This window comes from Dictyostelium purpureum, assembly GCF_000190715.1.
Source record: "Dictyostelium purpureum unplaced genomic scaffold DICPUscaffold_32, whole genome shotgun sequence".
Taxonomy (NCBI): Eukaryota; Evosea; class Eumycetozoa; order Dictyosteliales; family Dictyosteliaceae; genus Dictyostelium; species Dictyostelium purpureum.
In genome coordinates, this window is record NW_003519369.1 from 79,202 (window position 1) to 105,790 (window position 26,589).

Below are 26,589 nucleotides of genomic sequence, written 5' to 3' on the forward strand. Positions count from 1 at the left end.
TTGATTTTTTTTTTTGAATTTTTTTTTTTACAGTAAAAAAAAAAATAAATATAATTATTCTATAGAAACAGAAAAGATTTAGTATTTCTCTTTTCTTAAAAATTTAATATTTAAATAATTTAAATTATTAAATATTTAAGATAATTTTTTTTATTTTTATAAAACAAAAATCTTTTTTATTTTTTTATTTTTTTTTTTTCCAAAAAGGAAACACTCAAGTTTATAATATATATATATATTTTATTTGTTTTTTCATAAACTGCGAATAAATAAAAAAATTTATAAACTTCTCTATATATAATTCCAATTTGGTTTTTCTTTTCTTTTTTTTTTTTCTTTTCTTTTATTTATTTTATTTATTTTATGTTATTTTATGTTATTTTTTGTAAAAATAAAAAAAAATGGGGAAAATGAAAATAAATTATAATTTTGTAATATTATTTATTTCATTTTTATTTATAAATGTTTCAAGATCAGCCGACATGCTTCCGGATACTGAGAGTAAGTAATTTATTTTTATTTTGTTAATTAATTTCATATTTAAAAAAAAAAAATCATTCATTAATATATTTATATATAAAATTATTTTTTTTATAGAGTCATCAATTGATCAATTAATATCAATATATAATTTACAATACCCAACACCCATCGATGATTATTGCTCACTTACAAATCATTTTGTGTGCAACAGCGATTTTAAAAATAAAACAATTAAAATGTAAAAATTAGCAATAATTATACATTTATATTTTATAATTTTGTAATTTCTTATTAATTTAATTATTTTATAGATATTTAGATGGTTTAGATTTAAAACCAACTTTTTCAGGCAATATAATAAAAAATTTTAAATATTTAGAGGAATTAAATATAACAAATACAATTCTATCAGATAATTTTTTCACAGAAATCCCAAGTTATTATTTTAAAACCTTTACATTAACCTCAAGTGATTTCACATCATTTCCAACAGATATACAATCAATAACTAGGTTATATTTCAATGATGTAAAATTTTCAGGCACTATTTTTACAAGTACTGTTTCTAGAGTAGAATACTTGTAAGTTAAAAAAAAAAAAAAAAAAAAAATGGTATACTAATTTATAATTTTTAGCGATTTAATGTTTTCATCACAGGATAGAATGGGCGATTATAGCTTTTTGGATAATTTAAAAGCCCTAAGTCAAACAAGAAAGAATTATTCTTTGACATTAAATAATTTTTTTAATTTTTCAAATTTCGTTAATATGGGCAATTTGTAAGTATTGGTTTGATTTATAAATAAATGGTTTATTTTATTAAGTTATTTCCAAATTATACTTATACAAAATTTAGAAACTTATATTTAGGAAGCAATTTTGATATGACGAGTTTTCAATATTTATCAACTATTTATGGTTCTGCAATAACAAGGGTTTATCCTGGATTTAATACTAAACCTGTATATATTTCAAGCCCATTGGCTATTAAAGTTGATTTGGCTTTTATTAATATAAATTTCCAGGTCGATACTATAATAGATTTTTCTCAATCAATAGGTTCTTTGTATGTATTGTTTTTTTTTTCTTTTAAAGGTTTATATAATTAAAAATTAATATTAACAATAGTTTTTTTTTAACTTTAAAAAAAAAAGGGGTTTTGATGGTTGTAAAGGGCTTAAAAATTCTGAAAACGATTTAAATCTTATACTTGGCCCAAATTTAAACATTTTGTAGGTTTTTTATTTTTAATTTATTTTTTAGATTCTAAACACTAACCACAGTGATATTTTTTATTAAATGTAAAGCACTTATATAAATTCAGATTTGACAAAGTTTCCAACCATAGTTGTTGGAAAATTAAAGTTTATTAATATTTCAAATAACAGTATTACTGGTAATCTCCCCCCATTACCAATTCCAACTCAAAAAGAAGATGTTTTAGGTTATGACATGTCAAACAACAATTTTGACGGAGTCATACCAAAAAACTATTGTTATCATTTTATAGACCTAGCCAACAATAATCTTGGTGGAAATTTACCAGATTGTTATGTTTGCAGTTTAAATTTTACATTGCTTAGGGAAAGGATCCAAGGAAATAATTTTTTAAACTATATTAGTGGAACTACAGATTATAAACAGTTTCCTAAGTGTCCAGGTATTACCATGAATCCCTTTCAAATTGCCCTTTTTGGTAATTCTTTAATAACTGGAGAAAATTTTGGTTGGTACGACACAGTATTAGAGGGAGGAAACGGATATCCAGCAATGAGTTCGACTCCATCACTTTCAATAGGAAATGAAATACCAAATTTACAACTAAGGACTGGTTCTCTATCAAACTCTACCTATTACAAACTTTTAGAATTGGGAAAATTCGAAATTTTATTTATTCCACAACAAATAACGGCATCAGCAACATTCACTTTAGCCAAACCATTTGTATCATATGTTCGGTATAGACCATACTATAGGTTTGGTTATTACTTTTTTTTTGTTGGCTCTGGCCTACCTTTTAGTAAAGATAACATATCATCAAATGGAAATATTACAATCGATGGTTCTCCTTGTGCTATTGAAAATCCAGGTGGTTCAACTGTTGGGTGTGTATTACCAAAACCTCAATTACCAGAAAAAGAATACCAGGTTGTTATTTACAATTCTATAACCAAACTTTATGGAACATTTACGTTTAAATTTGAAAGAGTTGCTCCATGGATCAGTGCAGTTCATCCTCCTTCGCCTAGTGGTGGCTTAGTCACTCTTTTTGGTAGCTTTACTGATGGTCCATATGATAGTTTATCAGTCGAAATTGGTACCAAACCATGTGATTTAAAAAATATATCAGAATTTATAATTGTTTGCAACGTTGGTCCGGGAACAGGTGTACAAAACATTACTCTCACTCTTAATGGCACTGTATTTTTTGGATTAAATAGTTTTAGATATGTGGATACTTCTGTTCCTTGCAATTGTGGCCTGTATGGTGAATGTGAAAGTGTATCTGGCAATTGTATTTGCGATGCAGGTTTTGGTGGAGCTACTTGCGAACAAATCTTTATAAAAGATCCAGTTATCGTAGTGAACCAGACATTGGTCGAAATTATTAAAGATGGATATTCATTTGGTTTTTCAATTAAAGATATTAAAGAAATAGATATAGAATCAAAAGTGGTTAGAACATATTCTCTAAAAGTTGATGATTGGAGATTGGTTCCTTCTTCAAACGAACAAAAATGGACTTATGTTCATAAGATTAATAACACTGTTATATCATATACAGTCGAACAAATTGTTGGAGTTCAAAAAACTTTTGAATTTGCTGGTCAAAATATTACACTTCAACCTGGTGCTATTAAGCTTTCCGCAAGTATACAAAATTGGGAGTATTTGGGTAGGTTTTTAATTGTATCATAACAATATCACGGTTGTTTTGTTTAGTTCTAATTTATTTTCAAATTATTTAATAGGCTCACTAAACACTTTAAAGCTTCAAATTGAATCAACTGCTAAAACAAGTTTAAAAAGTGATTGTGACGGGTCATCAATTGGCCAAAACAATGATGGTTCATCAATTAACTATTTATCAATTCAAAAAGGTGAACATGTTCTCTATGGTAGATTTATTGACAAGGTAATGTCTGATGGTAGAGCCACTTTTAGTTCTGTTTCATTAGAGGAGCAAAATGATGAGTCAATTACAGTTTCAATATCAATGCCATATTGTAAAGAATGTTTATTAGACCCAGATTTTAGTGTCCTTATTTCAAATAATAATAATTGTTCAGTTAAAAAAAGTGCTTGGATTGTTCCCACTGCGATCGTAGTTTCAATTGTAGGGTTTGTTGTAGTTATGCTTGGGGCTTATGTATTATTAAAGGATAAAGTTTACATTTCACTTAAAAAAGGAAATGTTGGTATTTTTATCTTAAATAACTCAAAATCTGCAACTTCAACTACAATTTCAATGTCCTCATCTGACTAAAAAAATTTAAATAAAAAATATTAGAAAAAAAAAAGGTCACAAAATAAAATTTATTTTTATTATGGTTTATTTTTAGTTTTCATAAGTCAAATTATCAGTATTTTTTATTTTGTTTTGAGCCATCCACACATCACATAATAAATAAAATAATGTTGGGCGTGGTGCCCCAATATGTGTGTGGTTTTAATACTAAATTTTTTTTATTTAAAAGTGAAGATAATTAAAAGCTAATGCTTTAAATTTTTTTTTTTTTTTTTTTTTTTTATTTAAAAGATAATTAAAAGCTAATGCTTTAAATTAATCAGTAAAAGAATAGCTTAATACCAAAATGCATATGAATACATTACGTATCTTAGGGTTGTGGTGTAATGAACAAGGATCATTACTCAATAACAATTAACAATTATTTTAATTCACCAAAAAAGAAAATTTAAAAAAAAAAATTTATAAAGTGGATAAATATATTATTTATTTGAGATATAGTTATAACTGTAATATTCATTTTTATTATATTTAAAAAATCTTTCTTAATAATATAATAAATATTATTAGTGTAAGCGACGGTGTTTATTTATATTAAAATATAAGAAGAAGTAGTGGTTGGGGTAAGGTTGAAACGGCCTATCAAGTTTAAGAAGTTTTTTTTTTCTTAAATTTTTTGTTCAATAGCAGGTGATTTCGGACTACCTGATTTGTACGGAGTGGTTTTGATTGGTGTGGAAATCTGGTTAACATTTCGAGTACGGTTTTTTTTTGTGGTGGTATTCATATTTGTTATGGCGGTTTTATTTTTGGAAGTTGGTGAAGCTAATCTTGTAAAGATGTTGTTTAGTGCGTTAACCATGGATGTTCTTGAGGGTTTGCTGGTTGATGATTTATTGTCATCTTGAGGTGATTGGTTTTTTGTTTGTTTGTTTGCTTCGTCATTAGAAATTTCCTCATTATCTAGTGTGTTAGTTGAATTGTTAGATTCGTTATCATAAATATTTTCTTTGTAATCATCATCTATAACATTAAAGTCGACACTATCTTTTTTGATTAATTGATTGATTATAGTAATGTTGTTATCAATTTCTTTATCAGTGGAGACCCCTGACGTATCTTCATTGATTTGGTTGTTAGGATGATTTTTGATTTTGTTGCAGACTTATTCTTAATACGATAGTATGGTGATTGGAGTAGCTTTGATTTGATTGGGTTGTTTTTTTTTTTAATGAGGTGGAAAAAGGAGGTATTGTTTTTGTTGACTTTGATGTGAGAAAAGAAGAAGTCAATTTTTAAGTTAAGTTGTTCTTTTAACACTTTTTCAATGTCTTGATTGGATGAGTTGATGTTTCCATTTGGCTTTTAGAAAGACAAATTGAAAAATCGTACCTTATTCGTTTTCCGGGAAGATAAAATCAACGGGAAGATTATTTAATAATAAAATAATTCGCCCAAAGGGGGGCTCGAACCCCCGACCACAAGGTTAAAAGCCTTGCGCTCTACCGACTGAGCTATCTGGGCTTTTTATAATAATGAATCCTCAAATCTTTAAGGTGATTATAAGCATAACAAGGAAGATACTGAAAAATTTAGAAATATATGGAATTCAGATATTTTTAGAGTGAAATACTGATACATCTGGAAAGATACGGAATTTTATAGATGAATTGCTAATAACATGATAATTAAATAATAAAAACTAATTTAAAAAAATTGAATATTAACCAAAAATAAAAAATCAAAATTAAAAAACTAAAAAAAAAATTAATAAAAACTATGTTAACCTTTGCTAATGGGTGAATCAAAATTATTTTATAATATTATAAATAAGTTAAAAAATTGATATTTGATTTTTTCGATTTTTTTTTTCTTTTTTCAATCATTCCAAAATAATTTAAAACAGAACCAAATATTTTTTTTTATTTTTTTTCTTTTTTTTCGGTTTTCAAATTTTTATTTAATCATTTTGTTATATTTATTATAGCTTTATTAAAATATAATATTATAAAAATAAAAATAAAAAAAATAAGAAAAATAATAATAAAAAAAGAAAAAAATTAATAATCTTTCAATAAAGATTTAACCTTCTTTTTTTATAAAGAAATTAACAAAAAACAAAATAAAAATAAATAAAATAAAAAGGCAGTATTTTTAAAAAATAATTTATTTTTTATACCGTTTAATTGATAAAATAAAAATAAAATAGGAGGATTTACACAATAATTAATAGTATTGATGATCATTCTGGGTCAAAACAATATTGAGAATACTGTTGGATAACTACAAAGCCGCAAAAAGAAGCACTAATAAAACAGAGTTAAAATTTATTAATAGTGAAATAATGAATTGCAGTTAATTTCGTGAAAACCTACTGGCATTTGCCAGAATTTTATTTTTTCTTTGAAAAATTTTTTAAAAATTTTTTTTTTATTTTTTTATTTATTTTTTTTATTTTTTTATTAAATCGTTTCTCGGTGTAAGTTTATATAAAATATTTATTGTTATTATAAACAATAAAATTTTAGTAATAAATAAAAAACCAAATTTAAAAACTAAATAATGTCAAATAATCAACAATATAACTATTTATTTAAAAAAAATTTAAAAACACTAAAATGTAAGTTTTAACATTAAATTTTTTTTTTTATATGAACTAATTGCACTTGAATTAATTTCTTTTAATAAAGTATTTAAGTTAGAATTTGTAATCTTTGAAGAAGGGTATGATATTAGTAATTTAGAAATTAGTTGCCTTGCTATTGGATCTATCCAATGTTTACCCAAGGCTATTCCAGTATCAGTTACACATTTATATTTACATGATGGCTTTAATCAACCACTTAATTTTATACCACCCACCGTAGAATACTTGTATTTACATAACATCAAGTATCAATTAATGCCTGGTTCAATTCCAACAACAGTTACCCATTTATTTTTACTAGATGGCTTTGATCAACCACTTGATTTTATACCACCTTCCGTAGACTGTTTGCATTTAGAAAACATCAAGTATCAATTAGTACCTGGTTCAATTCCAACAACAGTTACAAATTTGTTTTTAGAAGAAGGCTTTAATCAACCACTTGATTTTATACCATCTTCCGTAGAATTATTGTATTTAGAAAACATCAAGTATCAATTAAAACATGATTCAATTCCAACAACAGTTACAACCTTATCTTTACTAGATGACTTTGATCAACCACTTGATTTTATACCATCCACCGTATTTTTTTTGCGTTTAGAAAACACTAAGTATCAATTAAAACCTGACTCAATTCCAACAACAGTAATACATTTATCTTTACTAGATGGCTTTAATCAATCACTTGATTTTATACCACCCACTGTTAAATACTTGTATTTAGAAAACATAAAGTATCAATTAAAACCTGATTCAATTCCAGAAACAGTTACAACCTTATCTTTACTAGATGACTTTGATCAATCACTTGATTTTATACCACCCACCGTAGATTGTTTGCGTTTAAAAAACACCAAGTATCAATTAGTACCTGATTCAATTCCAGAAACAGTTACAAGTTTATCTTTACTAGATGGTTTTAATCAATCACTTGATTTTATACCACCCACCGTAGATTCTTTGCTTTTAGAAAACACCAAGTATCAATTAAAACCTGATTCAATTCCGGAAACAGTTACACATTTATATTTACTAGATGGCTTTAATCAATCACTTGATTTTATACCACCCACTGTAGAATACTTGTATTTACAAAACATCGAGTATCAACTAAAACTTGATTCAATTCCAGAAACAGTTACAACTTTATCTTTACTAAATAGCTTTGATCAATCACTTGATTTTATACCATCCACTGTGTATAGTTTGCATTTAGAAAACATAAAATATCAATTAAAACCAGATTCAATTCCCGAAACAGTTACACATTTATATTTACTAGATGGCTTTAACCAATCACTTGATTTTATTCCGCCCACCGTAGAATACTTGTATTTACATAACATCGAGTATCAACTAAAACCTGATTCAATTCCAGAAACAGTTACAACTTTATCTTTACTAGATGGTTTTGATCAATCACTTGATTTTATACCACCCACTGTAGATTCTTTGCAATTAAAAAACATCAAGTACCAACTCATACCTGATTCAATTCCAACAACAATTATACATTTATATTTACTAGATGGCTTTAATCAATCACTTGATTTTATACCACCCACTGTAGAATACTTGTATTTACATAACATCGAGTATCAATTAAAACATGATTCAATTCCAGAAACAGTTACAACTTTATCTTTACTAGATGGCTTTAATCAACCACTTGATTTTATACCACCCACCGTAGACTGTTTGCGTTTAGAAAACATCGAGTACCAATTAAAACCAGATTCAATTCCAACAACAGTTACAAATTTATTTTTACTAGATGGCTTTAACCAATCACTTGATTTTATACCACCCACCGTAGAATACTTGTATTTGGAAAACATCGAGTATCAACTAAAACCTGATTCAATTCCAGAAACAGTTACAACTCTATCCTTACAAGATGGCTTTGATCAACCACTTGATTTTATACCACCCACAGTGGTTTGTTTGCTTTTAGAAAATATCGAGTATCAATTAAAACATGATTCAATTCCAGCAACAGTTAAAACCCTATCCTTACTAGATGGCTTTAACCAACCACTTGATTTTATACCACCCACCGTAAAATGCTTGCTTTTATATAACATCGAGTATCAATTGATACCTGGTTCAATTCCAAATCATTTAACATCTCTTTTTTTTGATAATGGTTTCTCTCAACGTTTTACAAAAGGTATTATCCCTGGTTCTATAACTAATATTTATATGGGTGATGTGGTCTATCCTTTAAAACCTAACTCCATTTCAAACTCCGATCAAACAATTGAATATCTCTCCGGCTATGAACATCCGGAAATAAAATTTTAAATTTAAATTTAATAAATTATTTAATAAAACAAAAAAACAAATTTCAATAAAAAAACAATCTAAACATAGATAAAAAGTTTTATTTGATATCACCCAAAACAAAAATAACCTAGCCAAGACTTCTTAAACACCGTTCGGAGAAAAGTAGGGAAAAAAATTTAGTTTATTTTTTGAAAAAAAGGGGTTTCTAAGTTCGGGGTAAAATAGTTCCATTTTTAAAGTCAATTTCTAAGTTTTAGTTTTTTTTTATTTTTCTAAGTTTTATCTTTACTAGATGACTTTAATCAACCACTTAATTTTATACCACCCACTGTAGACTCTTTGCGTTTAAAAAACATCAAGTATCAACTAATACCTGATTCAATTCCAACTTCAGTTGTGCATTTATATTTACTAGGTGGCTTTAATCAATCACTAAATTTTATACCACCGTAGAATACTTGTATTTGGAAAACGTCCTAATAAACAGCTATTTAGAAGTACTTGATGATTTTCCTTTTGTAAAATAAGATTTTAAAACACTAAAATGTAAGTTTTAACATTTTTTTATTTCTATTTATAATAATTATACTTAAATTAATACCTTTTATTAAAGTATTTAATTTAGAATTTAAAATCTATGGTATTAGTAATTTAGAAATTAGTTGCCTTGTTATTTGACCTGTCCAATGTTTACCCAAGGCTATTCCATCAACAGTTACATATTTATTATTACCCCATTTTGTTTAAAAGATAAATATTTAATTTTATTTTTTTAATTTTATTTTTTTACCCCTATTTCCTTCACTTTTTTTTTATTAACATTAACTATTTTTAGGCTGTGTCAATAATAATTCAAACAAATCAAAATACTATAGATATTTAATATCACCAGGGGATCTACATATATCTCCGGAACTGTATCTTTCCATAAATAATTAACATACTTTTTAGAAAAGAAAAATAATAAAAAAAATAATAAAAATTAAGAAAAAATAAAATTAAAGTATTTTTTCCACATATTTTAATTGATTATAGAAAATAAAAAATAGATAATATACATAATAATTTATAGTTTTGACTATTCTAGGTCAAAACATTATGGAAAATACTGTAATAATAAACATTTTTTATTTAAATAATAAAAACCTTTAATATTTTCAATTATCTTTATTATTTTACAAACTATTATCCTTTTTATCTTTTTTTTATTTTGCATTATCTATTTTAAAAAAAAATTAATTTTTATTTTATTTAAAAATAAAATCTTCCAAATGATCCAAACTGATAATTTTTAATCTCTATGTTTTAAAATAAAAAAATAAAAAATAATTTCAAATTAAATAACTAAAATTAAATAATTAAAATCTTATAATTACAATGAATTAAAATTAAATTATTATAATTCATGTAAACCTTTTTCCAAACATTAATATTATTTAAAATTTTGAAAATTGCAATAATAATAAAAAATGAATCTTAAATATAAATAAAATACTTAAGTTCGTTTATTAATTATTTTTTTGTTATTTTTATACAAAAATTTTAATAAAAAAAAAAAAATTTATGCAAGGGATGTGTTTTTTTTATGTGCGTTAATTTTTAAAAAAAAAAAAATTTCATTGTTTTTTTTTATTAATTTTTTTATAACCAAGACTGCGCCCCTATATTTTTAAAAACCAAAGAAAAAATGAAAAAATGGAATAAAAAATTAAAATTTTGTTACCATCATTCTTATTTTACAAAGATTTCCTTAATATCTATTCTTTATTTCAAAAGAATTTTTTTTTTTTTTTTTTTTTTTTTAATTTAAGGAAAAAATTAAAAAAAAATTTCGAAAGTATAAAATAAAAATTTTTAAAAGGGAAATTATCATTTTAAAAAATTATCAAATACATAATTAAAACATTCAAAAAACAAATAAAATGAAATTCATCATTGCTTTATTATTAGCCTTCTTAGCCTTCGCCACCGCTGATGTTACCTTCAAAAGCTCTTCTGGTAGTTGCAATTTTTCCTTAAGTGCAGGTGAATGTAAATCTGTTCCATGTGCTATCGCTCCATCTGCTGTTAAACTCATTGCCAATGACAATTATGCATCAGGTTATGCCTACCAACTTGGTAACACCTGTAATCTCCTTACCCCACTCCAAATTGAACTTGTCTGTGGTCAAACAGTTGCAATTGCCTCCGATGGAAAAAATATTTTCACTGCTGATTGTAATGCCAAAGACAACTCCTCCTCATCCTCATCAACCGTTTATGTTAGCTTCACTATTTTATTATTAGGTTTATTAGCTGCTTTATTATAAAAGATCGAAATAAATAAATTTATAAATTTAGAATATTAAAATATAATTTATTTATAAATAAAAAGAAAATTATTATAATCAAAAAAAAAAAACAATTACAATAATTATTTTTTTTTATTTAATATTTTTTTTAAATTTCTTTTTTTTAATTAATTTTTATATTTTTTTTTTTTAATTTTTTTTTCGCAGTGCAGTGTGTGTGCTTAATTTCTTTAATTTAATAATAATAAAAACAACAATACATAAAATTATATATTACAGCAAAATGAATGATAATACATTCGAAAAAGATTATTTCGGTGGAAAAGTATCAAGTTTGTATAAACAGTATAGGCTACCATATCCCAGCGATGTTTATGCAGTTATATTAAATCATATAGACCCATTAAGAAGAGATTTTTGTGTTGATATAGGTTGTGGAAATGGCCAAGCAACACACGAATTGGCAAAAGTATTTAAAAAAGTTATAGGTGTAGATCCATCACAAGGTCAAATAGATGAATGTGACAAATCAATGAGTCCCAATGTAGATTTTATTCAATCTAAAGGAGAGGATTTAAGTTTTTTAGATGACCACTCTGTAGATTTAATTACCGTTGCTCAAGCTGTACATTGGTTAGACTTGGATCGATTCTTTAAAGAGTGTAAAAGAGTACTAAAGAAAACTGGAGCTATAGTAATGTGGTGTTATAGAATCATCGATTTAAAGAACAATCAAAAAGCAAAGGAAATTCATGAAAACCACTACTTTAACACTCTAAAGGATTACTGGGCTCCAGAAATTAAAATGATTGATAATGAATACAGAGATATCAAACCACCTTTTGATATTGTAGAAAGGGTTAGTCTAAACTATACAGTAACTATCATATAAAAACAACCATATTTTTATACTTTATATCAATTTAACTAATAAAACTTTTACTTTTTAATTATAGATTAAACTATCAATTAATCATTTTATCAACATCTACAAAACATGGAGTGGTTACAATAGCTATTTAAAAACAAATAAAGATATATTACCAGATTTAAAAAAGCAATTCCTAGATTGTTATCATACTACAGATGATAAATCTAGTATTATGGAATGTACATACCCATACTCATTCATTATTTGTAAAAATGAAGAATCATAAAGAAATGTTGTATAATAATAATAATAATAATAAATAAAATATGAATATCAAATAAAGTAATATTACAAATGTGCATAAATATTTATAAAAATTTTATAGGTTTAATAAAAAAATTAATAAAAATAATAAAAGATTACAATTATAAATTTATTTTTAAAATACTATTTACAAATTTAATAAAAAACTTTATTAAATATTTATTTATTTTATTTTTTTTGTTTTCTTTTTTTTCTTTAAATCTTTTTCTAAACTCAATGATTGCTTTTCTAAATATAACTCTTGTTTTAATCTTTTTTTTTCTTTTTTAACCTTTTGATTAAACTCTTGTCTTCTTTCAGAAATAATCTTATTTAAATCATTTGAAAATGAATCAAGGTATTGATCGATATTATCTACATTGGGCTTGTATTTGTTCTCTTTATTCCAATTTAGTGCATGTCTGGGGTAATAAAATCTCTTGTCGTTATATGGAGTGATGAAAATAATTTTACGATTTGGATCTGGATATTCTCTGATTTCCCAGTCTGGTAAAATTTCTTTATACTTCTGAATCTTTATTTCCAATTTAATCTTCTCAAACTCATCCTTTAAAATTTGAAGCTTTTCTTCCAATGTTAAACCACCTATTTCTTTTTCCTCTGTATTATTTTTTTTCTTTTTATTTGTATTGTCATCGTCGTCATCGAGTGCACTTCTTAAATCATTTAAAACATTTAAATCATCTAATTTCCTTTTTGATAATTTTATTGGTCCACTATTAGTACTAAAACTGCTAGTATCCACCCCACTCTCGCTAATTGTTTTTATATTTGGTCCAATATTACTAATTGTGCTAAATTGATTTTCGATTTGTAGTTTTCTTTTTATTTCTTTATCATGTTTATAATATTTTTGGTTGATTTTAAATGTGTAATCTATTGGTATCGTTAATTCTTTTTGAGGTAATATTGAATTGATTTCGATAATTGATTTATTAATAATGTCATTGTCTATTCCTGCTACAAATGATGACTCTATTACATCCTTTGGTAAAATCTTAAATGAATTATCATTACCGTTTGAATCTCTTGTAAGTGAACCTTTATAAAACATATGATCTAAAATATCTGTTAACTTTTTTGATGAATAATAAATTAATGTTTTCATAATTGATGAAGTTAATTCTATTTCATTTCCCTCCTATAAAAAATTTCGATGATAATTAGTAAACCTATATAATTAATTGTTTAATTTAAATATACTTTACTTTATCTTTTGGACTGATTTTGCTCCATAAAGAATCAATTTGATCCTCTAAATGGTCCAAATATTTATCTGTAAAATTACTTGGTAACACTTTTGAATCTGAATATAAAAACTCTTTATTTAACTCTATATATGGAAAATCTTTTTTAATTTGTGTTATAACTGGTGATTCATAATTTTTAAGTTGATTTAAATTTATATTTGGTTTTTTTGTTGTTCGTGTTGGTTCTGATGTTGCTGTTGTTGTTGTGGTGGTTGTGGTAGTGGTTGTTTTAGTTTCTTTATCTTTTGGTTTCTCGGAGGATGATTTCGATGATTTTGTTGATTTTGTTGATTTTGATGATTTTGATGACTTTGATGGTGAGTTTTTGGTTGGAGATAATATAGGTCTTGGTAATGAAATTGGTATTGGTGACTCAATCGATGCTGAATATGATTCTGAAATAGTCGATTTTGTGCCAAATTTTGGTAATTGGGTGGGAGTTCTATAAATTGGTTCATCATCAACATCATATTCAAACTGTTGGTAATAACTCTTTGAATGTGGTGTTGGACTCTTTATAATTTCCTCTTCATCATTGTCACTATTATTATATCTATAACTATTATTTTGTTGTTGTTGTTGTTGTTGTTCTTGTTCTTGTTCCGACAGGTCATCCTTTATTTCTTTTTGTTTATTATTCTTATTATTATAACTATTATCAACACCTGGATTATAATACTCCATTAAACTTGACAAACTCCATCCAATGTCATCTTCCATTTTGAACTATTTAACTGCTATTATGTATATTAGCATATATATAATAACATAATATCTATTTAAATTTAAATGTATGAAAATATGAAAAATGAAAAAATAAAAAAAAATTAAAAAATAAAATAAAAAAATTTTTCGTTTTTTTTTTTTTAAATTATTTATTAATTACATTTATTAATTGTTATAATAATAAATAATATAATAACAAAAGTGTAGGTAATATTTCCAATTATATATATTTATTATATTATTTTTATATTTTGTTTTATGTATTTATGTTTATATATGTTACAATATAATTTATTTATAAAACACTCATTTTAAATAAAAAAACATTTAAAAAACCAATAAAGTAAAAATAACTTTGCCTATGTGTTATACGTGAATTTTTGATGTGTTGGGAAAAAAAAATTTGAAAATTTAAACCTATCACCTTCTAAATTTAATTATTTTTTTTTTTTTTTTTTTTTTTTTTTTTTTGTTTTATTTATTTTTTAAAAATTTTAATGTTGTGATTTTTTTATTTTTTTTATTATTATTTAAATAAATAGATATATACTATAAATAAAATTTTTATAAATTGTTTCCAAAAAAACAAATCAATATTAAAATAATTCAATCATATATTTTATTTTAAAATATTTAAATTAAATATGTATGTAAAGGAAAAAATCCAAAGTTATCAAAAACCAAAAAAACCGATTCTTATAATTATTTTTTTTCTTTTTTTTTTTTTTTTCTTTCTTTTTTTTTTTATTTTTTTGAATTTTTTTTAAAATAATTAATTTTTTTTATTTTTTTAAATTATTTTTTTTTAAAAAATTTTTTTTTAATTTTTTAATTTTTTTTTAATTAAACACTCTCACACTCTCACACACACATACAACACAATACACATATAAATCAATAAATAAAATATATTTTTTTATTTATAATTTTACATTTATTTTAAAATTTTATTATATATATTAATTTAATTTTTAGATTTTTATTTATTTAAACACTATATAAATTTTTTTTTTTCCTGTTAGATATAAAACATATATAATTTTAAAATGGTTGATACATCAAATTTATTACCATCAACTCCACGTTTCTTAAAAGTACCATTAATTGGTTTAAATTTAATCTTATGGGTAAGTTTATTAAAGAAAACATAAATTAAATTTAATAATAAAAATAACCGAAAAAAAAAATTAAAAAAAAAAAAAAAATATAAACTAAACAAATATAAAATATTAATAAACTATTTCTTTATTTTTATTTTTACATAGATTCTTGGTTTAGTTTTAATTATTATTGGTGGTGTTGCTACATCATTTTTATCAAACTTTAAAGATTTCACAAATGCTTCAAACGCCAAATCAGCTTTAAGCAATTTAACCACCTCAGTTCCAGCTGGTGTTATTGTTATTGGTATTTTCTTCTTCCTTTTAACCCTTGCTGGTTGTTATGTTGCCTATAAAGAAAAACTCGTTGGTCTTGTTATCTACTGTGTTCTTATGCTTGTTCTTTTAGTCATTTTAATTGGTATCAGTGGTAAAGCTCTCACCTTACACAACGATGATGTTTTACCAACTGTTGGTGATAATTGGATAATTATTTCCAACAAGAATGATGAAAAATCAATTAAAGTTATCAATGGTCTCGAAAAATTCTTAGAATGTTGCAATTGGAATGCCACCGATACAACTGATAAAAACGTTTTCTGTCCACCAAAATACGTAAATATGACAGTTGATTCAAATTATCCATATTGTGAAAACAAATTAGGTGACCAACTTTCATCAAAACTTTACATGGTTGGTGCTACTGGTGTCGCCATTGGTATTATCGAATTAGTTGCTGTATTATTTGCTCTCTTCTTAATCGTTCGTATTTGCAGATCACCAAGACCAAAACAATATGATAGCAACTATTAAATAGATAACAGTTTGCACATTATTCAAATATAAACTCAAAGATTCAATTATTATTTAAACCACCTCACAAATAAACCTATTTTTTATAAAATAATAATAAAATAAAACAATAAAAAAAAAATACGTAATAATACCTTTTTTTATTTTTAATTTTTTTCATATATATTATATATTAAAATAAAAAAAAAATAGTAATAAAATTGTAATAAAAAAGCAATTCCAGACTAAAAAATTCTTTTCTTATTTTTCAATTCAACCCACCATTTTTATTTTAATTGAAAAACTTTTGATTCTAGAGGAATTGTGTAAAATAAAATAGATTAAATTTAAAAATAAAAATGAAAAAATAAAATAAAAATTTCCCACAACACCAGACCTGAAGAAACCACAAATATATTCTATTTAAAAAAAAACTCGAAAAAAAAAAAAAAAAAAAGACTTTTTTGACCAACAACACCATCACCACCCAATTATGTATGGATATCATCATAATTTTTAAAAATACCACTATCATACAAAAATTATATATATCTTTTTTTTATTTTCCAAAATTGAAAACTAAAAATTTGTTGTTTTTGCCACCAATGCGATATCTATATTTTAAAATTTGAGATTCTTTCGGTTAAAAGTTTTTTTAAATTATTTTATTATTTTTTTAATAATTTTTTTTTTTTTTTTTTTAGTTTCAAAATTAAATTATTTTAATTTTTTAATTATGTTGTGACATGATGGCGAATGGCTCAGGAACTAATTGCCCTATCGATATAAATTTAAATGGAAGCTTTTTGAGAATATGGTGTAACAATATACACATGAATTACTTTAAAAAAAAAAATAAAAAAAAATTCGATTTTTTTTTTTAATTTTATTATTTTTTTTATTTAATTTTTATTGTTCTATTATTTTTTTTTTATTTTTTTATTTTATTTAATTTTTATATAGGGTGTGTGCTAAATTAATAATTCATTTATTTATTTAATACTTTTTCTCTTTCTATCGTTTCCATTACACTTTATTTTTGTGTTTAAACAAACCAATTAATTTTAATTTTATTTAAATTTTCATTGTGTGTAAATAAAATAAATATAATTTTATAATAATATAATAGTATAAATTATTATTTAAATTTAAATCTTTAAGGAAAAAAAAAAAAAAATAATAAAAAAACATTATTTATTTTTTTTTTCATAGCAATAATAGCAATAATAAATTAGAAAAAAATAAAAAATTTAATTAGTTTTATTTTTTAAATATAATATAAATATATATATATATATATATATCCACATATCGTTAAATTTTATTTTTAAAAATAAAATATTTTAAAATCATTAATAATAATAATAAATATACAATAATTTATATCAATAATAAAATATATATACAATAATAAAATGGAAGTTGAAACAGATGTAACTACTACAAGCAATACTGCAGGATCAACAACTACAGCCGAACCAACATTTTCACCACCAGTATTAACAGAAGGTGAAGTTTTCGATCCATTAAAGAATTTAAATGAAAAACAATTGGAAGCTTTCAAAGAAATGAAGAATCTTTTCTCTGATTTAACAGATCCAACAGATATCGAATTTTGTACTGATATGTGTCTTTTAAGATATTTAAGAGCTAGAAATTATACAGTTGCAAAATCAGAAAAGGTAAATAAAAATATAAAATAACAATAAAAAAAAAATTATAGAAAATAGGTGATTAACATTAACATTATTTTTTTATAGATGTTAAGAGATACTTTAGAATGGAGAAAGAAATATAGACCACAAGATATTCAATTAGGAGGTGATATTAGAGAAATTGGTGCAGAAGGTTGTGTATATGTTAATCAAAGAGATAAAAAAGGAAGACCAATCATTTGGGCAGTACCAAGAAATGATACACTCAAAGATGTTCCAAGTGATATTAAATTTAAAAATTTAGTTTATTGGATGGAACAAGGTTTCAAACGTATGGATGAATCAAAAGGTATTGAACAATTTTGTTTTATTGTCGATTATAAAGATTTTTCAAGTGGTAATATGGATATGAAAACTAATTTAGTAAGTATTATATTAATATTAATAACAATGGTTAGTTATTCATTATAAAAGATTTGATTTATTAATTAATATTTTAATTTTTTTTAAATTTTTAGGAAGCAATGCACTTTTTATTAGATCATTGCCCAGAGATTGGGTCATATTTCATTGCCACACCCTTTCTTGCTTGGGAATATCCCATCTACGGAGGTCAATATCAAAGTAGATCCCTCATCAAAAAAGTGATGGTAAAGGAGTATTCCCGGATTATTAGATACGGTGGATGCATCATGTTTGGGAAAAATCATTAGGTGGGGATTTGGATTATACTTATAATATCGATAACTATTTATTAGAAAATCCAGATCCAATCGTTGAAAGAAAAGAAGGTGATGAACCAGAGCTCACTTCAAAAGAGAAAAAAGAAAAAGAAAAGAAAGAGAAAAAAGAAAAAAAGAAAGGAGAAAAAGAAGAAAAGAAAAAAGAAAAAGAAGAAAAGAAAAAAGAGAAAAAAGAAAAGAGAGAAAAAGAAAAGAAAGAAAAGAAAGAAACTGTAGAGGAAGAGGTTGATTAAATAGTTTTTAAATTAAATTTTAAAAAAAAATAAAACTAAAAATATATATATAAAATTTTATAAATATATATATAAATATAAATTTTTTTTAAACAAAAAAAAAAAAAACCAATAAAATTATTTATTTATTAAACTTAAAACTTTTTTTTATGATTTATTTATTTATTTTTTTTTAATTTAAATTTTTCGTTTTCCCTCTTTATATTTAATTTTTTTTTTTTTTTTAATTTAAAAATTTTTTTTTTTTATAGTTTTTTTAAAATTTTTAAAAAATGAAAAGAGAGGAAAAAAAAGAAATAGAAAAAGAGAAAGAAGAGAAAGAAGAGTCATCCAATGATGAGGATGAAGAAGATGATTACTTTACAGTTTCAAATAAATTTAATAAAACTTCAAAAAATATAATTAAACCATTAGACCCAAAAGTATATAACATAATTATTTATAATAATAATAGTAATAATAATAATAATGATAAAAACTAACGTAAGATTAATTTATTGTTTTTTATTTAGACATTACATAGCGTACTTTCAACACTTCCAGATACTCACCCAGAAGAAAAAACCAAATTGATCGAAAGTTATTATAAAACACAGGACAGCATTATAAATTATCCATTCAATAAAATGTATAATGATTTAAAGTTAAACTATAGTTTGTTAATCAATGGTGTTGGTGATAAATCAAAGGTTTTAAAGAAATTTGTTGATAATTTTTGTGTGGATGGGCCTGCAATTTTTTTTAAAGGTTATTTACCTACATTAAGTATCAGAGATGTGTGTATAGTTATATCCATCACAAATTATATTATAGTATATTTATTAATAATTGCATTTAATTTTATTTATATAGCTATTATTTAGAATTACATTTTCAATTTTTGGAATGGATAAGGGTTTTGGGTCTCCAATTACTCATTGTAATTTTATAAAGAGCATTTTTGAAAGTAATAGTATTGATAAATTAAAGTTTTTAGGTGGGAAATATTCATACATACCAGAGAATTTATATATTGTAGTTTTAAATATTGATGGACCATCGTTAAGAAATACAACAAGTCAAACTGCCTTAGCGTTACTTTCGTCAATACCTCAAATTCATCTAATTGCCACAATTGAAACTTACTCACCAACATTATTATGGGACAGTAACTTATTTGAGCAGTTTTATTGGGTAAAACATACATTGACAACCTATTTACCCTATAAAAAAGAACTAACCTATCAAAAATCACTTATAAATCAAAACCAAAAAGGCTCAAGCTCGTTAGATCCAGATGGTGTTTTAACAGTACTTCAAAGTCTAACTCCGAATACTACCAACATATTTACTGAACTTTTGGAACATTTGATTAAAAAAAAGATAAAGAAAATAGAATTCAAAGAATTATTCGAAATTTGTAAAGAAGGCTTTTTGGTCTCGTCTGAATTGGGTTTAAAAAATCAATTAAGAGAATTTTTAGATCACAAAATAATTGTTAAAAAAATCATTGGTGATACCGAATATTTATTAGTACCATTAGAATTTTCAACAATGCAAATTATTTTAGATAAATTAGTTTCTTTTGAAGAAAAAGAGTAAAATAATAAATAGTAAAAATAATTATTTTTAAATAAAATAAAATTGTAAATATTCTTAAAAAATAAAATAAAATAAAACTCAGAAATCAAACAATATTATTTGCTTGTTTATTTGTTTTATTAATCTAAAAAAAAATAAAAAATTACATTTTATCGGTATTTTTTTTAATATATTTATATTGTGCGGTTGGTTCAAAACATGCAATTTTTTTATAAAAAAATTGTATGTTTTGAACCAACCGCATAATAAATATTTAAAAAAATTATTTTCTTTAATAATTTAATATGAGACAAGGTCAGACTGTTGACTTAGAGATGCTACCCCCTAGACAACCTTTTTAAACATTTTTTGGATGTTCATAAAGATTTTTGTCATCATTCAAGTGTAATTTTATTTATTATTATCACGTATGATAATGATAGATAAGAATTACTCTACTAATTGTCTGTTTTTCATAAAATTGATGAATCCCATTTCGTTAAACCAAAGAAGGGTCATGTTTATGGGAAAAAAAAAAAAACTGAAATAAAAATAATCAAAAATATTCGAATAAATAATTTTTTTTTATTTTTAATTTTTTTTTTTTTTTTTTTAAATTTACAAGTTTAGGATATTTTTAGTTTATTTAAAGGAGTTGAACAAATGTGCTAGGGAATGAACCAGCGGTACCGTTTTCAAGTTGACCATACCACCATCCACTTTCATCTGTGGAGTCTTGAATATAAATAATATCGCCTGTATAAAAAGTTAAATCACCTTCTTGTTGGGCTGCATAATCATAAAGAGCTTGAGCTTGTTGGTATGTTTGCTGTTGTTGGTCATCATACTGTTGTTGGTCATAGTTTTGTTGGTCATAACCTTGTTGGTCATATGATTGTTGATCGTATGATTGTTGGTCATATTGTTGTTGGTCATCATATTGCTGTTGGTCGTCATATTGTTGTTGGTCATATGATTGTTGATCGTAACCTTGTTGATCGTATGATTGTTGATCATAACCTTGTTGATCGTATGATTGTTGGTCGTATGATTGTTGATCATAACCTTGGTCATATGTTTGTTGTGGTTCTTCATAAACTGGTTCTGGTTCTGGTTCTGGAGCTCTTTTAACAACTGGTGGTGGAGCTTTTTTGGCTGGTGGTGGTGGAGTGGCTTTAACAGGAGCTGGTGCTGGGGTTGCTTTAACGACTGGTGGTGGGGTTGCTTTGACAGGTGCTGGAGTGGAAGCAGGTTGTGAGAATTTAGAGGCAATTGATGATACTGGAGCAGCTGGTTTTGATGGTGGTGGAGCAGATGTAGTTGGTTGCGAGAATTTAGAAGCAGCTGGTTTTGAAGGGGCTGAGGTTGTGGTTGGAGCAGCTGGTTTTGAAGGGGCTGGAGTTGATGTGGCAGCAGGTTTTTTACTAACAACAACACCTGGAGGAGTATAGGTTGATGGTGCTGCTAACTTTGATCGGTTTGTTAATGGTGAGGTTGGAACTTTATTTGTTGGTGCTTGGTTTTGAATAAATTGTTTACCTGTATCTGCTGCTCTAATAGTTGGTTGTTTTTGGGTAGTTTTTGAATTATCAATATTATCTGTATTAACAAAATCAGCATCTGTTTCCCAATCATCGTCGTCGTCATTACCTGCATTAGTTTTTCTAAACTTTATTTAATTAAAAAAAATTTATTTAAAAATAAAAAATATTTAGCATTAATATGAAATTTTATTTTCTTGTTTTGAAAAATTAAATACTTACATCAAAAGAATTATTGTACATTTTATTGGCCATTTTTTAGTAATATATATTTAAAATAATTAAAATTAATTATTTAGTTTATATCTTTTTTGTTTAAATAAATAAAAATAAAAATAAAATAAAAAAAAAAAAAAAAAAAAAAAAGATTTTTTTATAAAAAATAATTTTAAAAAATAAAAAAAAAATTAAATAAAAATTAAGCCACATGGCTTTAATTCAAATAAAATTTTAAAAAAAAAAAAATTAAATGAAAAAAGATACACAAATTATTTTTTTATATAATTAAATAATAAAAAAAATATTTTATTTAAGAAAAAAATTACTAATTTGGAAAAATTGACTAAGTATTAAATTGAAATAATATTATTTTGAAGATATCATTTTTTGAGAACCCCAATGTGAAAATATTTTAAAAATATCTGAAGATTTGGACGAATGGTTTGATTTTTCTTTTTCTAAAAGCATTTGTAATAGTTCAATTTGATTTTCTAAATTGAGTATTCTAGATTCTGCTTTTGCCAATTCACTTGATTTCTTTGATGTCCAATCTCTTATATCTCTTTTTAATTGATTGTTGTCGGAATTTAAATTTTTAATGTAATTTGAAAATTCGATTCTAAATTGACCCAGTTCACCTCTTAAAGAGTCTTCAGTACTCTTTGAATGACTATAAACTATATTCTTAAATAGAGCTTCTTGATTTATTGCCAAGTTTGGTAAACTATTTGATGATTGAAATAATGGTGTTCTTGGTGTTGCAGAGTTTGAAGAGGATGAGGAAGAGGATGAGGAGCCTAAATCATCTGAGGATTGTTGTAGTGAAGAAGAGGGTTGTTTAAACGAGCCACTATCATATAATTCATTTGTTGGTTCATATTTTAATCTTGGGTATATTTGGTCAATTCTACCTTTGAAATTATCCATAAAGCTTATTATTGGTTGGTATGATGTTACAAATCCTGCAATAATAATAAAGTATGGGTGTAATAAATTACTAAGTGTTGTTAATGAGTAAGCCATACAGAATTTCTCTAATCCATACCAACTTAATAATGCTGCAAAAGGTGATAAAAATGAAAAAATAAATAACCTATATGATAATAAATATATTTAATATTAAATTATTATTAGCCTTATTAATTTATAGATAGTTTTTGTATTGTTTTAATTTACCTCCATTCTAATTGATATAGTTCATAGTCTTTTTTATTATAGGTTTCTTTGTCAAAAAAATTCTTTTGTTCTTTTAACAGTTGGGTTTTTTCTTTAACTGTGAAATATAACGACAATGGCGTTTTAAATAAATAAATTCCAAAGCTAATTGCTATATACCACACTATTATATCTCCTGCTACTTGAACACTGATCTTTTCTTGATGTACCCCAATTAATAATGGTATTATAATAAAAAGTGCAATTTGCTGAAAAGATTTGAATGGGTCAAAAATATTTTCAAACATTTTGTATATATTTTATTTATAGTAAGTTTATATTTTATTAAATTTACATTAAATTGATATCTTTATTTTATAGTTTGTTATTATAATTTATTATTTATTTTATATTTTTATTTACTAAAAAAAAAAAAGTATATACAAAAATATTTGAAAAGAAAAAAGAAGAAATTTTTAAAAAATAATAAAAAAATAAATTTAAAAAATAAATAAACAGTAAACACACAATTAACACCACCCCAAAATTTAAAATTAAAAAATAAAAAAATATTATATAAAAGTTTACAATGATAAAAAAAATTAATAAAAAAAAAAAAAAAAAAAAAAAAGAAAAAAAATTATTATAGTAAATTTTTGTAATATCACTTTATAATAAATATCAAAATTTGTAAATTGTATTTATTTTATGGTTTTCAAAAAAAAAAAAAAAAAAATTTTATAATTAAAATTCAATTATTATTTTAAAATAATTTAAAATAAAATACACAAATCTTTAAACTGATTGAATCTAAAATAATTTAAATTATTATAATAATGTAAGAGGTATACAAAAATATAAATTTGGAAAAAAAATCTTGATCCCCAAACACTTTAAAATTTTTTTTATTGTGGTTTATATAAAATAGGATAACACTAAAGATAGTGGGTCCCCTTTATTACTATGGTATTTTGATACGTGTTTTTAAATTGTACATTATCGTTTTAAATATAATTCGATTATTATTATTATTAATAATTATTATTATAAAATTTATTATTATTATTATTATTATTATTATTTATTATTATTTATTATTATTATAAAAAGTGTTCATCTAAAGCTTCCGAAACTAGTAATGACTTTTCTAAATTGTCAGCTTCATTGATTGCTTTTAAAATTTCTTTATTGCTTGAGTCCTGTTGTTCACCTGCTAATAGAAATTCGTCCAGTATCATATAAGCTTTTTGAAATTCATATATTAAATCTAATTCACAAATATTTTCAAAAACCATATCTAATAAAATAACTATATAAAAATGTTAATATTAATTGAAAATTTTAGATATTACAGTTTTCTTTTTTTTTTATTTCTTTTTTTTTTTGTATAATATTTATATAACTTACCAAATTTGTGAATTGCCTCTATTGTAATTAATTCATTATCTTTATTATCGGTTACAAAAACAAAAAATAATGAAGCATATCTTTGATAAACCACAGTATATTCTTTCCACAATATAAAGTTGCAATGCTTTGGACTTCTCGATAAAACTAAATTTGAAACTTCTCTTGTAACTTTATTTCTTTCTGCATGTGTAAACGTTGAATAAAATTTACTTAGTCTAATTTTTCCTTGCCTATTAAAACATAGTAAAAAATGTATCTATTATAATAAAAATAATAATAATTATGGTTATTATTATTAATATTTATATTTTTTCTTTAAAAAACAAATTTTATTTTATTATCTATTTTTGCACAAGTTTATTATAATATTCGATTTATATGGGTTGCAAATATAGTAACAAAATAAAATAGTTTATTTTTATTTTTATTTTTTAAACTAATAATATACCATTATATATATGCGTTGATTTTTCCTGTTTATGAAAAATTAAAAGAAATAAAATTTTAAAAAAAAAAAATTAAATAAATTTAAAAAAAAACTAAAAAAAAATCTTTTTTTTTTTTAATAATATATAAAAAAAAAATCTTAAATAAAAGTTGGTTATTATTAATAAAAATAAATAATAATAAAACATGAATTATATAAATAATATTAATAATAGTAATTGTAATAATAAAATTTTTAATAAAAATATTGAAAATAAACAAAGATCAGTTATTGTTATTCATGGTGGTGCAGGTGTTATTAGTAAATCCAATATTTCAGAAGAAAGAGAAAAACAATTTTTAAAATCATTAAATGGAATTTTAAGTGCAAGTAAAAAAATCCTAAGAAATGGTGGTACAGCATTGGATGCAGTTCAAGAAGCTGTTAGATTATTGGAAGAGGATGAATTATATAATGCAGGTAAAGGTTCAGTTTTCACATCAAAAGGTACCAACGAAATGGATGCAGGAATTATGGACGGTAGCACTTTGAAATGTGGTGCGGTTGCAGGTGTTTCAACTATTAGAAATCCAATTGTAGCAGCAAGAGCTGTAATGGATCACACAAATCATATTTTATTAATGGGTAAAGGTGCCGAAGAGTTTGCTCAATCAAAATCAATTGAAATAGTCGAGCCATCTTTTTTTTTTACTCAAAACAGATACGATCAACTATTAAAAGCCAAGGATACAAATAGGGTTATTTTAGATCACGATGGAGAAAAATTGGTCAAAGAAGAAGAAAAAACACTTACTGTTAATATTTCGGGTGATCCTATTCATCCAGATAGTAAAATGGGCACTGTTGGTGCTGTTGCAATTGATAAGTATGGAAATTTAGCTGCAGCTACATCCACCGGTGGTATGACAAATAAAATGGTTGGTAGAGTTGGGTAAGTTTTTTTTTGCAGTAAAAAAAAAATACTATAGTTTTATTAATTTATAAATTTAGTGATACTCCAATTATTGGAGCAGGTGTTTATGCAAATAAAATGGTAGCAGTTAGTAGTACAGGTACTGGTGAGGCATTTATTAGAACACTAGCAGCATATGATATTTCAGCATTAATGGAGTATGGCGGTCTAACATTAGAAGAAGCTTCAAAAAAAGTTGTAATGGAAAAGCTTATCGAGCAAGGTAAAGGTGATGGTGGTGTTATCACCGTTGATGCCAATGGAAATATTGCTATGCCTTTTAACAGTGAAGGCATGTACAGAGGTTACGCTATTGTAAATAACAATGAAGAAAATGAAAATAACGATACCATAGTAGTTGCAATTTATAAAAACGAATAATAAAATTTTAATAAATGTATAAACAGTTATTTAAAACAAATAGAGATAAT

At 24.1% G+C, this 26,589-nt stretch overlaps 12 protein-coding genes across 12 annotated transcripts; 8 read left to right on the forward strand and 4 right to left on the reverse strand.

The window, feature by feature from the left end:
* Positions 1-401: 401 nt before the first annotated feature.
* Positions 402-3,970, forward strand: DICPUDRAFT_75792 (uncharacterized protein; the record flags this gene model as incomplete). Its single annotated transcript, XM_003284775.1, has 8 exons — positions 402-501; positions 598-721; positions 795-1,064; positions 1,119-1,262; positions 1,340-1,549; positions 1,638-1,715; positions 1,791-3,379; positions 3,456-3,970. The coding sequence occupies 8 exons, from the start codon at positions 402-404 to the stop codon at positions 3,968-3,970; spliced, it is 3,030 nt and encodes a 1,009-aa protein (XP_003284823.1).
* Positions 3,971-6,854: 2,884 nt separating this feature from the next.
* DICPUDRAFT_28281 (uncharacterized protein) lies at positions 6,855-8,906 on the forward strand (the record flags this gene model as incomplete). Its single annotated transcript, XM_003284776.1, has 1 exon — positions 6,855-8,906. The coding sequence occupies one exon, from the start codon at positions 6,855-6,857 to the stop codon at positions 8,904-8,906; it is 2,052 nt and encodes a 683-aa protein (XP_003284824.1).
* Positions 8,907-10,810: 1,904 nt separating this feature from the next.
* On the forward strand, positions 10,811-11,197 carry DICPUDRAFT_148666 (uncharacterized protein; the record flags this gene model as incomplete). The annotated part of the gene is made up of 1 exon (XM_003284777.1): positions 10,811-11,197. The coding sequence occupies one exon, from the start codon at positions 10,811-10,813 to the stop codon at positions 11,195-11,197; it is 387 nt and encodes a 128-aa protein (XP_003284825.1).
* Positions 11,198-11,398: 201 nt separating this feature from the next.
* On the forward strand, positions 11,399-12,336 carry DICPUDRAFT_53210 (uncharacterized protein; the record flags this gene model as incomplete). The annotated part of the gene is made up of 2 exons (XM_003284778.1): positions 11,399-12,056; positions 12,136-12,336. The coding sequence occupies exons 1-2, from the start codon at positions 11,463-11,465 to the stop codon at positions 12,334-12,336; spliced, it is 795 nt and encodes a 264-aa protein (XP_003284826.1). The 5' UTR covers positions 11,399-11,462.
* A 201-nt stretch (positions 12,337-12,537) lies between these two features.
* Positions 12,538-14,344, reverse strand: DICPUDRAFT_148668 (uncharacterized protein; the record flags this gene model as incomplete). Its single annotated transcript, XM_003284800.1, has 2 exons — positions 12,538-13,512; positions 13,583-14,344. The coding sequence occupies 2 exons, from the start codon at positions 14,342-14,344 to the stop codon at positions 12,538-12,540; spliced, it is 1,737 nt and encodes a 578-aa protein (XP_003284848.1).
* A 1,052-nt stretch (positions 14,345-15,396) lies between these two features.
* On the forward strand, positions 15,397-16,411 carry DICPUDRAFT_93791 (uncharacterized protein; the record flags this gene model as incomplete). The annotated part of the gene is made up of 2 exons (XM_003284779.1): positions 15,397-15,477; positions 15,616-16,411. 2 exons carry the CDS (start codon positions 15,397-15,399, stop codon positions 16,261-16,263), a joined length of 729 nt encoding a protein of 242 aa, XP_003284827.1. The 3' UTR covers positions 16,264-16,411.
* A 1,246-nt stretch (positions 16,412-17,657) lies between these two features.
* On the forward strand, positions 17,658-18,873 carry DICPUDRAFT_75798 (uncharacterized protein; the record flags this gene model as incomplete). The annotated part of the gene is made up of 4 exons (XM_003284780.1): positions 17,658-17,924; positions 18,003-18,320; positions 18,416-18,541; positions 18,574-18,873. The coding sequence occupies 4 exons, from the start codon at positions 17,658-17,660 to the stop codon at positions 18,871-18,873; spliced, it is 1,011 nt and encodes a 336-aa protein (XP_003284828.1).
* A 272-nt stretch (positions 18,874-19,145) lies between these two features.
* On the forward strand, positions 19,146-20,454 carry DICPUDRAFT_28265 (uncharacterized protein; the record flags this gene model as incomplete). Its single annotated transcript, XM_003284781.1, has 3 exons — positions 19,146-19,295; positions 19,386-19,649; positions 19,726-20,454. The coding sequence occupies 3 exons, from the start codon at positions 19,146-19,148 to the stop codon at positions 20,452-20,454; spliced, it is 1,143 nt and encodes a 380-aa protein (XP_003284829.1).
* A 625-nt stretch (positions 20,455-21,079) lies between these two features.
* DICPUDRAFT_75800 (uncharacterized protein) lies at positions 21,080-22,229 on the reverse strand (the record flags this gene model as incomplete). The annotated part of the gene is made up of 2 exons (XM_003284801.1): positions 21,080-22,102; positions 22,197-22,229. The coding sequence occupies 2 exons, from the start codon at positions 22,227-22,229 to the stop codon at positions 21,080-21,082; spliced, it is 1,056 nt and encodes a 351-aa protein (XP_003284849.1).
* A 330-nt stretch (positions 22,230-22,559) lies between these two features.
* On the reverse strand, positions 22,560-23,656 carry DICPUDRAFT_148674 (uncharacterized protein; the record flags this gene model as incomplete). Its single annotated transcript, XM_003284802.1, has 2 exons — positions 22,560-23,286; positions 23,370-23,656. 2 exons carry the CDS (start codon positions 23,654-23,656, stop codon positions 22,560-22,562), a joined length of 1,014 nt encoding a protein of 337 aa, XP_003284850.1.
* A 792-nt stretch (positions 23,657-24,448) lies between these two features.
* Positions 24,449-25,014, reverse strand: DICPUDRAFT_28313 (uncharacterized protein; the record flags this gene model as incomplete). The annotated part of the gene is made up of 2 exons (XM_003284803.1): positions 24,449-24,657; positions 24,756-25,014. Coding segments are annotated over 2 exons (468 nt in total), but the record flags the coding sequence as incomplete, so codon positions are not given.
* Positions 25,015-25,136: 122 nt separating this feature from the next.
* On the forward strand, positions 25,137-26,539 carry DICPUDRAFT_86450 (uncharacterized protein; the record flags this gene model as incomplete). Its single annotated transcript, XM_003284782.1, has 3 exons — positions 25,137-25,152; positions 25,474-26,137; positions 26,197-26,539. The coding sequence occupies 3 exons, from the start codon at positions 25,137-25,139 to the stop codon at positions 26,537-26,539; spliced, it is 1,023 nt and encodes a 340-aa protein (XP_003284830.1).
* Positions 26,540-26,589: the final 50 nt, after the last annotated feature.